This window comes from Xenopus tropicalis, chromosome 10, assembly GCF_000004195.4.
Source record: "Xenopus tropicalis strain Nigerian chromosome 10, UCB_Xtro_10.0, whole genome shotgun sequence".
In the NCBI taxonomy this organism is placed as follows: domain Eukaryota; kingdom Metazoa; phylum Chordata; class Amphibia; order Anura; family Pipidae; genus Xenopus; species Xenopus tropicalis.
In genome coordinates, this window is record NC_030686.2 from 50,867,856 (window position 1) to 50,880,802 (window position 12,947).

The 12,947-nt window shown below is 60.7% G+C and overlaps 1 protein-coding gene across 1 annotated transcript; it reads right to left on the reverse strand.

Annotated features, from left to right (window-relative positions):
* Positions 1 to 2,755: 2,755 nt before the first annotated feature.
* On the reverse strand, positions 2,756 to 11,897 carry apoh (apolipoprotein H). Its single transcript, XM_031894811.1, has 8 exons — positions 11,774 to 11,897; positions 10,324 to 10,500; positions 9,785 to 9,878; positions 8,982 to 9,058; positions 8,333 to 8,521; positions 8,060 to 8,239; positions 7,771 to 7,968; positions 2,756 to 2,933 (listed from the first exon to the last, which is right to left on the reverse strand). Exons 1-8 carry the CDS (start codon positions 11,862 to 11,864, stop codon positions 2,872 to 2,874), a joined length of 1,068 nt encoding a protein of 355 aa, XP_031750671.1. The 5' UTR covers positions 11,865 to 11,897; the 3' UTR covers positions 2,756 to 2,871.
* Between the last annotated feature and the right edge of the window lie 1,050 nt (positions 11,898 to 12,947).

The following is a 12,947-nucleotide window of genomic DNA, read 5'->3' on the forward strand; positions in this document are numbered from 1 at the left end:
GCCTGTATCTTCTTTCCCCGCTGCCCCGCTTACCGGCCGATTGTAGTTCTGCTTATTACCGCCAGAGGGAGCGCTTCCCCTATATTCCGTAAGCTCCGCGTTACCTGGGGTTTCGGTGTCGGGAAGGGTCACTGTGGGTAAGTACTGGGGGGGGGGAGATTGGATTCACTTACCCAGGGGGAGGTTCCTGCCTGACCATGGGAAAGAGAGCAGCCCAGGAGCAGGAAGTACAGAGAATCAGAGCTCTGTACCTGGGTAAGTACTGGGGGGAGATTGGATTCACTTACCCAGGGGGGGGGTTCCTGCCTGACCATGGGAAAGAGAGCAGCCCAGGAGCAGGAAGTACAGAGAATCAGAGCTCTGTACCTGGGTAAGTACTGGGGGGAGATTGGATTCACTTACCCAGGGGGAGGTTCCTGCCTGACCATGGGAAAGAGAGCAGCCCAGGAGCAGGAAGTACAGAGAATCAGAGCTCTGTACCTGGGTAAGTACTGGGGGGAGATTGGATTCACTTACCCAGGGGGAGGTTCCTGCCTGACCATGGGAAAGAGAGCAGCCCAGGAGCAGGAAGTACAGAGAATCAGAGCTCTGTACCTGGGTAAGTACTGGGGGGAGATTGGATTCACTTACCCAGGGGGAGGTTCCTGTCTGACCATGGGAAAGAGAGCAGCCCAGGAGCAGGAAGTACAGAGAATCAGAGCTCTGTACCTGGGTAAGTACTGGGGGGAGATTGGATTAACTTACCCAGGGGGAGGTTCCTGCCTGACCATGGGAAAGAGAGCAGCCCAGGAGCAGGAAGTACAGAGAATCAGAGCTCTGTACCTGGGTAAGTACTGGGGGGAGATTGGATTCACTTACCCAGGGGGGGTTCCTGCCTGACCATGGGAAAGAGAGCAGCCCAGGAGCAGGAAGTACAGAGAATCAGAGCTCTGTACCTGGGTAAGTACTGGGGGGAGATTGGATTCACTTACCCAGGGGGGGGAGGTTCCTGCCTGACCATGGGAAAGAGAGCAGCCCAGGAGCAGGAAGTACAGAGAATCAGAGCTCTGTACCTGGGTAAGTACTGGGGGGAGATTGGATTCACTTACCCAGGGGGGGTTCCTGCCTGACCATGGGAAAGAGAGCAGCCCAGGAGCAGGAAGTACAGAGAATCAGAGCTCTGTACCTGGGTAAGTACTGGGGGGAGATTGGATTCACTTACCCAGGGGGAGGTTCCTGCCTGACCATGGGAAAGAGAGCAGCCCAGGAGCAGGAAGTACAGAGAATCAGAGCTCTGTACCTGGGTAAGTACTGGGGGGAGATTGGATTCACTTACCCAGGGGGGGGTTCCTGCCTGACCATGGGAAAGAGAGCAGCCCAGGAGCAGGAAGTACAGAGAATCAGAGCTCTGTACCTGGGTAAGTACTGGGGGAGATTGGATTCACTTACCCAGGGGGGGGGGTTCCTGCCTGACCATGGGAAAGAGAGCAGCCCAGGAGCAGGAAGTACAAAGAATCAGAGCTCTGTACCTGGGTAAGTACTGGGGGAGATTGGATTCACTTACCCAGGGGGAGGTTCCTGCCTGACCATGGGAAAGAGAGCAGCCCAGGAGCAGGAAGTACAGAGAATCAGAGCTCTGTACCTGGGTAAGTACTGGGGGGAGATTGGATTCACTTACCCAGGGAGAGGTTCCTGCCTGACCATGGGAAAGAGAGCAGCCCAGGAGCAGGAAGTACAGAGAATCAGAGCTCTGTACCTGGGTAAGTACTGGGGGGAGATTGGATTCACTTACCCAGGGGGGGGTTCCTGCCTGACCATGGGAAAGAGAGCAGCCCAGGAGCAGGAAGTACAGAGAATCAGAGCTCTGTACCTGGGTAAGTACTGGGGGGAGATTGGATTCACTTACCCAGGGGGAGGTTCCTGCCTGACCATGGGAAAGAGAGCAGCCCAGGAGCAGGAAGTACAGAGAATCAGAGCTCTGTACCTGGGTAAGTACTGGGGGGAGATTGGATTCACTTACCCAGGGGGGGGGGTTCCTGTCTGACCATGGGAAAGAGAGCAGCCCAGGAACAGGAAGTACAGAGAATCAGAGCTCTGTACCTGGGTAAGTACTGGGGGGAGATTGGATTCACTTACCCAGGGGGGGGGGGAGGTTCCTGCCTGACCATGGGAAAGAGAGCAGCCCAGGAGCAGGAAATACAGAGAATCAGAGCTCTGTACCTGGGTAAGTACTGGGGGGAGATTGGATTCACTTACCCAGGGGGGGGGAGGTTCCTGCCTGACCATGGGAAAGAGAGCAGCCCAGGGGCAGGAAGTACAGAGAATCAGAGCTCTGCACCTGGGTAAGTACTGGGGGAGATTGGATTCACTTACTCAGGGGGGGGGAGGTTCCTGCCTGACCATGGGAAAGAGAGCAGCCCAGGGGCAGGAAGTACAGAGAATCAGAGCTCTGTACCTGGGTAAGTACTGGGGGGAGATTGGATTCACTTACCCAGGGGGAGGTTCCTGTCTGACCATGGGAAAGAGAGCAGCCCAGGAGCAGGAAGTACAGAGAATCAGAGCTCTGTACCTGGGTAAGTACTGGGGGGAGATTGGATTCACTTACCCAGGGGGAGGTTCCTGCCTGACCATGGGAAAGAGAGCAGCCCAGGAGCAGGAAGTACAGAGAATCAGAGCTCTGTACCTGGGTAAGTACTGGGGGGAGATTGGATTCACTTACCCAGGGGGAGGTTCCTGTCTGACCATGGGAAAGAGAGCAGCCCAGGAGCAGGAAGTACAGTAAGTTGTCATTTTATTTCTATATCTTTTTATTTATTTATATTTTATTACATATTGAGACAATTATAAAAGAACCAAACCCCTGATGAAGTTCCGCTCGGGGAGCATTTGGACCTACGAGGCGTCAGAGCAGACAGGAAGTTTAGAGGGTTCTGTGGACCACAACCACTTGGGTTCTGGGGAGAGAAACACGTATTAATTCACATACAAAACAAACGTTATTAATCCTTATTTACTGGGGGCCCAGTGTCTGCCGCTCTTCTACTGGTGTCCAACTGCAACTCCCTGCATCCCCTGAATGTCTTTGGCCAATGGCTCAATCACAGTTTGTGCAACAGTGCTGCCCAGTCACCCCGCCCAACTGCCCAGTCACCCCGCCCTACTGCCCAGTCACCCCCCCTACTGCCCAGTCACCCCGCCCCACTGCCCAGTCACCCCCCCTACTGCCCAGTCACCCCACCCAACTGCCCAGTCACCCCCCCTACTGCCCAGTCACCCCCCACTGCCCAGTCACCCCGCCCAACTGCCCAGTCACCCCACCCTACTGCCCAGTCACCCCCCCTACTGCCCAGTCACCCCGCCCCACTGCCCAGTCACCCCCCCTACTGCCCAGTCACCCCACCCAACTGCCCAGTCACCCCCCCTACTGCCCAGTCACCCCCCCACTGCCCAGTCACCCCGCCCAACTGCCCAGTCACCCCACCCCACTGCCCAGTCACCCCGCCCTACTGCCCAGTCACCCCCGCCCCCACTGCCCAGTCACCCCGCCCCACTGCCCAGTCACCCCGCCCCACTGCCCAGTCACCCCGCCCAACTGCCCAGTCACCCCACCCTACTGCCCAGTCACCCCGCCCTACTGCCCAGTCACCCCGCCCCACTGCCCAGTCACCCCGCCCCACTGCCCAGTCACCCCGCCCCACTGCCCAGTCACCCCGCCCCACTGCCCAGGTACCCCCGCCCAACTGCCCAGTCACCCCGCCCAACTGCCCAGTCACCCCGCCCAACTGCCCAGTCACCTCCCCTACTGCCCAGTCACCCCGCCCAACTGCCCAGTCACCCCGCCCTACTGCCCAGTCACCCTGCCCTACTGCCTGCTGCCCAACTCTGCCCTGGCCCCTGTGCCCACATTACCTGGGTTTCGGTGTAGGGAAGGGTCTCCTTAAGGGACAATTATTCTCTTTTGATTAATGAACAAGAAGAGTTTGGGGGTTTGGGGGGACCCCTCAGTCTCTCTAGTTACAGCCCTTCTGCCCAGTCACCCCGCCCTACTGCCTAGTCACCCCGCCCTACTGCCCAGTCACCCAGCCCTACTGCCTAGTCACCCCGCCCTACTGCCCAGTCACCCAGCCCTACTGCCCAGTCACCCCGCCCTACTGCCCAGTCACCCAGCCCTACTGCCTAGTCACCCCGCCCTACTGCCCAGTCACCCAGCCCTACTGCCTAGTCACCCAGCCCTACTGCCCAGTCACCCCGCCCTACTGCCCAGTCACCCCGCCCTACTGCCTAGTCACCCAGCCCTACTGCCTAGTCACCCCGCCCTACTGCCTAGTCACCCCGCCCTACTGCCCAGTCACCCCGCCCTACTGCCTAGTCACCCCGCCCTACTGCCCAGTCACCCAGCCCTACTGCCTAGTCACCCCGCCCTACTGCCCAGTCACCCCGCCCTACTGCCTAGTCACCCCGCCCTACTGCCCAGTCACCCAGCCCTACTGCCTAGTCACCCAGCCCTACTGCCCAGTCACCCCGCCCAACTGCCCAGTCACCCCGCCCAACTGCCCAGTCACCCCCCCTACTGCCCATTCACCCCGCCCAATTGCCCAGTCACCCCGCCCAACTGCCCAGTCACCCCGCCCTACTGCCCAGTAACCCCACCCTACTGGCCAGTCACCCCGCCCTACTGGCCAGTCACCCCGCCTTACTGGCCAGTCATCCCGCCTTACTGGCCAGTCACCCCGCCCAACTGCCCAGTCACCCCGCCCTACTGCCCAGTCACCCCGCCCCACTGCCCAGTCACCCCGCCCCACTGCCCAGTCACCCCGCCCAACTGCCCAGGTACCCCGCCCAACTGCCCAGTCACCCCGCCCAACTGCCCAGTCACCCCGCCCAACTGCCCAGTCACCTCCCCTACTGCCCAGTCACCCCGCCCAACTGCCCAGTCACCCCGCCCTACTGCCCAGTCACCCTGCCCTACTGCCTGCTGCCCAACTCTGCCCTGGCCCCTGTGCCCACATTACCTGGGTTTCGGTGTAGGGAAGGGTCTCCTTAAGGGACAATTATTCTCTTTTGATTAATGAACAAGAAGAGTTTGGGGGTTTGGGGGGACCCCTCAGTCTCTCTAGTTACAGCCCTTCTGCCCAGTCACCCCGCCCTACTGCCTAGTCACCCCGCCCTACTGCCTAGTCACCCCGCCCTACTGCCTAGTCACCCCGCCCTAACTGCCTAGTCACCCGCCCTACTGCCTAGTCACCCCGCCCCTACTGCCTAGTCACCCCGCCCTACTGCCTAGTCACCCCGCCCTTCTGCCCAGTCACCCCGCCCTACTGCCTAGTCACCCCGCCCTACTGCCTAGTCACCCCGCCCTACTGCCTAGTCACCCCGCCCTACTGCCTAGTCACCCCGCCCTACTGCCTAGTCACCCCGCCCTACTGCCTAGTCACCCCGCCCTACTGCCCAGTCACCCAGCCCTACTGCCCAGTCACCCAGCCCTACTGCCTAGTCACCCAGCCCTACTGCCCAGTCACCCAGCCCCTACTGCCTAGTCACCCCGCCCTACTGCCTAGTCACCCCGCCCTACTGCCAGTCACCCAGCCCTACTGCCCAGTCACCCCGCCCTACTGCCCAGTCACCCAGCCCTACTGCCTAGTCACCCCGCCCTACTGCCCAGTCACCCAGCCCTACTGCCTAGTCACCCAGCCCTACTGCCCAGTCACCCCGCCCTACTGCCCAGTCACCCCGCCCTACTGCCTAGTCACCCCGCCCTACTGCCCAGTCACCCAGCCCTACTGCCTAGTCACCCAGCCCTACTGCCTAGTCACCCCGCCCTACTGCCCAGTCACCCCGCCCTACTGCCAGTCACCCCGCCCTACTGCCCAGTCACCCCGCCCTACTGCCCAGTCACCCCGCCCTACTGCCTAGTCACCCCGCCCTACTGCCCAGTCACCCAGCCCTACTGCCTAGTCACCCAGCCCTACTGCCCAGTCACCCCGCCCTACTGCCCAGTCACCCCGCCCTACTGCCTAGTCACCCCGCCCTACTGCCCAGTCACCCAGCCCTACTGCCTAGTCACCCAGCCCTACTGCCTAGTCACCCCGCCCTACTGCCAGTCACCCCGCCCTACTGCCTAGTCACCCCGCCCTACTGCCCAGTCACCCCGCCCTACTGCCCAGTCCACCCCGCCCTACTGCCTATGTCACCCCGCCCTACTGCCCAGTCACCCAGCCCTACTGCCTAGTCACCCAGCCCTACTGCCCAGTCACCCCGCCCAACTGCCCATCACCCCGCCCAACTGCCCAGTCACCCCCCCTACTGCCCATTCACCCCGCCAATTGCCCAGTCACCCCGCCCAACTGCCCAGTCACCCCGCCCTACTGCCCAGTAACCCCACCCTACTGGCCAGTCACCCCGCCCTACTGGCCAGTCACCCCGCCTTACTGGCCAGTCATCCCGCCTTACTGGCCAGTCACCCCGCCCAAACTGCCCAGTCACCCCGCCTACTGTCCAGTCACCTCGCCCTACTGTCCAGTCACCTCGCCCTACTGTCCAGTCACCCCGCCCTACTGCCCAGTCACCCCGCCCCCAATTGCCCAGTCACCCCCCCTACTGCCCAGTCACCCCGCCTTACTGGCCAGTCACCCCGCCTTACTGGCCAGTCACCCCGCTTTACTGTCCAGTCACCCCGCCCAACTGCCCAGTCACCCCGCCCTACTGTCCAGTCACCCCGCCCTACTGTCCAGTCACCCCGCCCCCAATTGCCCAGTCACCCCGCCCCCAATTGCCCAGTCACACCGCCCTACTGCCCAGGCACCCCGCCCTACTGCCCAGTCACCCAGCCCTACTGCCCAGTCACCCAGCCCTACTGCCCAGTCACCCCGCCCAACTGCCCAGTCACCCCGCCCTACTGCCCAGTCACCCCGCCCTACTGCCCAGTCACCCAGCCCTACTGCCCAGTCACCCCGCCCTACTGCCCAGTCACCCCACCCAACTGCCCAGTCACCCCCCCTACTGCCCATTCACCCCGCCCTACTGCCCAGTCACCCAGCCCTACTGCCCAGTCACCCCGCCCTACTGCCCAGTCACCCCGCCCTACTGCCCAGTCACCCCGCCCAACTGCCCAGTCACCCCCCCTACTGCCCATTCACCCCGCCCTACTGCCCAGTCACCCCGCCCTACTGCCCAGTCACCCCGCCCTACTGCCCAGTCACTCCGCCCTACTGCCCAGTCACTCCGCCCTATTGCCCAGTCACCCCGCCCTACCGGCCAGTCACCCAGCCCTACCGGCCAGTCACCCCGCCCTACCGGCCAGTCACCCCGCCCTACCGGCCAGTCACCCCGCCCTACTGCCCAGTCACCCCGCCCTACTGTCCAGTCACCCCGCCCTACTGCCCAGTCACCCCGCCCTACTGTCCAGTCACCCCGCCCTACTGCCCAGTCACCACGCCCTACTGGCCAGTCACCCCGCCCTACTGGCCAGTCACCCCGCCCAACTGTCCAGTCACCCCGCCCTACTGCCCAGTCACCCCGCCCTACTGCCCAGTCACCCCGCCCTACTGCCCAGTCACCCCGCCCTACTGCCCAGTCACCCCGCCCTACTGCCTGCTGCCCAACTCTGCCCTGGCCCCTGTGCCCACATTACCTGGGTTTCGGTGTAGGGAAGGGTCTCCTTAAGGGACAATTATTCTCTTTTGATTAATGAACAAGAAGAGTTTGGGGGTTTGGGGGGGACCCCTCAGTCTCTCTAGTTACAGTCAGTGCCAGTCTGTGCCAAGCTGAGAGCGCCGGCAGCACCCACAGTACCTTTATAACAGGCGGGCACGGTAAATACCCCGTCCTGGCAGTGGCTGTCGGTTAAGTGGGCGCATTTGCCCTTGGAGTCCTTGCAGAAGTAGGTGAGGGTGTCGCCGTGCTGGATGGTCCCGTGGGCGATGTCCTCCACGTTGGTCTTCCTGCCGTTGTACAGAACCGTCGCTTTCTTTATATTCACCCTGCAGGGAGCTGTAACAGAACCGACCCGGTCCATTCCCTGTGTATCTGTAGCGCGCGGGGGGGAGCTGCCATAGCGCTCGGGGGGTTGTACCCTACCTACCTCTGCACTGTGGCCTCGCCGACCAGTCCCCATTCCGCTCACAGGAGGAGACCCGGGGGCCCTCCAGCACGTAGCCGGGTTTGCAGCCGTAAGTCACCGTCTCCTGGTACCGATACTTCCCATGGGGCGAGAAACTCAAGAAGCCATTTTGTATATCGGGCGGCCGATCACATGACACATCTGGAACAGATTGAATAAAAATGACTTCTAATGCTCTGATTGGCTGCTGGTTGCTCTAGCAGCTCTGATTGGCTGCAGTTATTAGGGACTCACCGTGGCACTCTGGTACGTGGCTCCAGTTCCCGCTGGCAGTGCATGTGGCGGTATCATTGCCAAACATGGCATAGTGGGCCTGGCATTCGTACCTCACCGTGTCCTGGTACCCGGAAACGTTGCGTTCATTTGGCCGATAGTCGGAGAGCTGGGCAAATGCGGGCACGGGGGGTGGGGGGCAGGTCAGAGCTGCAATGGGAGGGCAAATAGGGCAAGTAAAACACATAAGCAAGCAGGAGCCCCTCCTGTTTAATGGATTCCACCAGGTCTAGTTACCCATAGCAACCAATCACATATACTGGTCACAAACAAACATATAATGGCTACATCATATGGGCCCTTCCAGTCTGGACATTAGAGGGTTACAGTCTACCCAGAATCCAAATGGGCCCCTGTGGGCGTCAGGCAGGGGCGTGTCTATACACCCGAGGGCCCCGCCTATTGTGGCACCGCACCCAGATGTGCCCCTGGGGTTGGGCAGTAACGGGGTAGGAAGTGTAACTGCCATCTACTAGCAGCCATAATTGCCCCCTTCTAACTAATCATTGGGGGGAGTGGGGGCAGACAATGTGGGGCGGGGCCTGTATTTATCCACCCTGAGTGGCCCCACCCTAATATTGGGGGGATGCGTGGGGGAGGAGTTACATACGTTGGCAGGTGGGCAAGCTCTCATTCCATTTGCCGGACTCGTTACATGCGCTGCTGTTTGCACCAATCAGTACGAAGCTGGAACAACACACCCACTGCCCTGTCAGACTGGTACAGGGGGAAACGCTGGGGCAGGGGGCAGAATGTGGGGCAAGGGAGGGGCAGTAGGGTAAAAGGGGCAATTGTAGGGCAAGGGAGGGGCAGGGGGCAGAATGTGGGGCAAGGGAGGGACAGTAGGGTAAAAGGGGCAATTGTAGGGCAAGGGAGGGGCAGTAGGACAGGGTCAGAATGTGGGGCAAGGGAGGGGCAGTAGGGCAGGGGGCAGAATGTGGGGCAAGGGAGGGGCAGTAGGGCAGGGGGCAGAATGTGGGGCAAGGGAGGGGCAGTAGAATGGGGCAGAATGTAGGGCAAGGGAGGGGCAGTAGGGAAAAAGGGGCAATTGTAGGGCAAGGGAGGGACAGTAGGACAGGGTCAGAATGTGGGGCAAGGGAGGGGCAGTAGGGCAAGGGGCAGAATGTGGGGCAAGGGAGGGGCAGTAGGCAGAATGTGGGGCAAGGGAGGGGCAGTAGGGCAGGGGGCAGAATGTGGGGCAAGGGAGGGGCAGTAGAATGGGGCAGAATGTGGGGCAAGGGAGGGGCAGTAGAATGGGGCAGAATGTGGGGCAAGGGAGGGGCAGTAGGGCAGGGGGCAGAATGTGGGGCAAGGGAGGGGCAGTAGGATGGGGCAATTGTAGGGCAAGGGAGGGGCAGTAGGAAAGGGGGCAGAATGTGGGGCAAGGCGGGGCTTCAGGGGCAGGGAACTTACCCCTCCTTGCATGAAAAGTGTGCGACACTTTGGAACTTATCTGCGTAGGTTATGTTTCCATTCTCCAGGGGGTCCGGCGGGGCGCACTGTCTCCCTATGCACAAAGGGAACATAAATGAACTTCCTGGCTCAGCCCCACAGTTACACTCGGGTTAGTTACCCTTTATCTGAATGGCCCATTAGCTTCCTGGCTCAGCCCCACAGTTACACTCGGGTTAGTTACCCTTTATCTGAATGGCCCATTAGCTTCCTGGCTCAGCCCCACAGTTACACTCGGGTTAGTTACCCTTTATCTGAATGGCCCATTAGCTTCCTGGCTCAGCCCCACAGTTACACTCGGGTTAGTTACCCTTTATCTGAATGGCCCATTAGCAGCGCCGCTTCCTGGCTATGCTATTGACAGACTTGGCTAGGAGAATGGGGGCGGGACTGAAGTACATTACAGCCCATGTGGGGGGCACAGGTCGGGGGGCACAGGTCGAGGGGCACAGGTCGGGGGGCACAGGTCGAGGGAAACAGGACAGACACAGGTTACTCACTTGCACATAGTAGGGTTGCGGGGATCCAAACCCCGGCGCTGGAGCACGTGGCCCAGTTGTACCCCCCCTGCCTGAGGAGCCCCGGTAGGCACGAATACACCACAACGTTGCCGGGCTCATACACCAACTTCTCCGGCTTATACTGAGCCCCCGGGATTCCCACCGGCCTGGGGCAAACTGCAACACAGACACATCACTTCTATAGAGCGGCCAATGGCAGCCCACAGCCTGCATCATGTGATCATGTAACAAAAGGGGATGGTGACCCCACAGCTGCAGGGAATGGGGGGCTGTGGAATATCCAAGCACAAATTAGATGGGGGCGCTGTTCATTTGCAGCCCAATAGGCAACACTGACCACTGGTTGATAGTGGTGGGAGGCGGTACTGCAAGTGATTATCCAGAAACCCATTTGATTTTACCCCAAGAATGGCTCCTACTCCCCTTTATGGGCCTAGTTAGCAGCTCATGGAGTTACGGACCCTCTGGTATTTACTAATTTACCCGGGGGGGGACCTACAGCTCCCGTGGCCAATCACTAACTTGCACTGGCCTAAGCCAGAAAGTGCAGGGGCCCTTCAGCCAACTCCCATTAATTGGGGCCACACTCTCCTTGCAGTGCCCCAGCACTAGCCATGGCACTATAGCCCTAGGCGGGGGGCACTATACCCCTAGGCGGGGGGCACTATAGCCCTAGGCGGGGGGCACTATACCCCTAGGCGGGGGGCACTATAGCCCTAGGCGGGGGGCACTATAACCCTAGGCGGGGGGCACTATAGCCCTAGGCGGGGGGCACTATACCCCTAGGCGGGGGCCACTATAGCCCTAGGCGGGGGCACTATAGCCCTAGACAGGGGGCACTATAACCCTAGGCGGGGGGCACTATAGCCCTTGACAAGGGGCACTATACCCCTAGGCAGGGGGCACTATAACCCTAGGCGGGGGGCACTATAGCCCTAGGCAGGGGGAACTATACCCCTAGGCAGGGGGCACTATAGCCCTAGGCGGGGGGCACTATAGCCCTAGGCGGGGGGCACTATAGCCCTAGGCGGGGGGCACTATAACCCTAGGCAGGGGGCACTATAGCCCTAGGCAGGGGGCACTATAGCCCTAGGCAGGGGGCACTATACCCCTAGGCGGGGGGCACTATAGCCCTAGGCGGGGGGCACTATAACCCTAGGCGGGGGGCACTATAGCCTTAGGCGGGGGCACTATAGCCCTAGGTGGGGGGCACTATACCTCTAGGCGAGGGGCACTATAGCCTTAAGCGGGGGCACTATAGCCCTAGGCGGGGGGCACTATACCCCTAGGCGGGGGGCACTATACCACTAGGCGGGGGGCACTATACCCCTAGGCGGGGGGCCCTATACCCCTAGGCGGGGGGCACTATACCCCTAGGCGGGGGGCCCTATACCCCTAGGCGGGGGGCACTATAGCCCTAAACACTTACCTTTGGTGGCTGCTGTGCTGCTTAGCAGGAAGAGCCCCCAGAGACCCCCAAGTGAGTGTAAGGCCCAGAGCCCCCCCAGTGAGCGCAGCATGTTCCTGCCTGCCCAGTGTGTGCCCCCCCAGCCCCGCGATGCCCTTTGTATTCCCTCAGTTTAAATATTAACTGGGCTGGGGGGGTCCGGCCGCCCCTCTGGGCTCCATTCTCCCAAACTGGATTCAGGCTGTTTTTGCCCCAAAGCACAAAGTCCGTGGGGCGTAGGGACCCCACAACAACAGCAGAGCCCCCCGATATTCAGAGCCCCCCGATATTCAGAGCCCCCCGATATTCAGAGCCCCCCGATATTCAAGACGAACATGGTTCCCTGCATGTCCTGCTCTGGGTTTCTGGTTCTGACCCACTTGTTGGACTCACGGGGGCCCCACCCTGCCCACTCCCCTGAATACAGTACCCTGGGCCAGACTGGGGTTTATGGGTGTCACTGTGGCCCCCTACTCATGGAGACCCCCTCGCACAAACCCCATGCTGCCCCCACGTGTAGCTCCTCCTACTGCCCACAAGGGGGATTAGTGGGGGGGTTTCTGCCCCTGGCAGTACCCCTAGTACCGCCTGATATCACTGGACATTCCCCTGCTCAGTGGTTATTTCACCTTGGCACTGTGTATGGCAGCACCTACCCACGTTACTGGGCATTTGGACACAGCCAGTCAGTCCAGACCCAGGGGCTGCAGTAATGGCCCCACTAGTCCAAAGAGACCAATGGCAACGTCAGATTAGTGGCCCCAATATAATGCCCCATATTTAGGAGTGGGGGGGCTGTGGGGTTCATGTGTCGTGCCCACCAGCTTGGGGGTACCATAAGGCTCCCACCGGGTGCTTCTGCCATGCAAACTGCCCCTTGTGTTTGGGGGGCTTTGTGCCCAGCGAGCGCCACTGCTTTGCCCCCCACTAGGCCCCCCAAGTGCCCCACTGCACCCACTTATACCGCCGGACTGTTTGCAGTGTTGGGAAAAGCTAAAACAAACACTTGCCCTTTACTGGCCGCGGAACGTAAATATTGGCGCCACCGAGCGAGTTTATCATTACGTGTTTGGCACCAGCGACATCATCTCGCTTTAACCCTTTCTCTGGGCACCCCCCTGGGGTGGGCATTATTGGCCCCCTATACAGGCGGAGG

Excerpts from the sequence above, each read along its gene's own strand:
- apoh (XM_031894811.1), bottom strand. The coding sequence starts at position 11,864 with ATGCTGCGCTCACTGGGGGGGCTCTGGGCCTTACACTCACTTGGGGGT. Across the intron at positions 8,240-8,332 it reads CCACGTACCAGAGTGCCACG|ATGTGTCATGTGATCGGCCG; the intron begins GTGAGTCCCTAA and ends AATCTGTTCCAG. Across the intron at positions 7,969-8,059 it reads GGCGAGGCCACAGTGCAGAG|CTCCCTGCAGGGTGAATATA; the intron begins GTAGGTAGGGTA and ends GTTCTGTTACAG.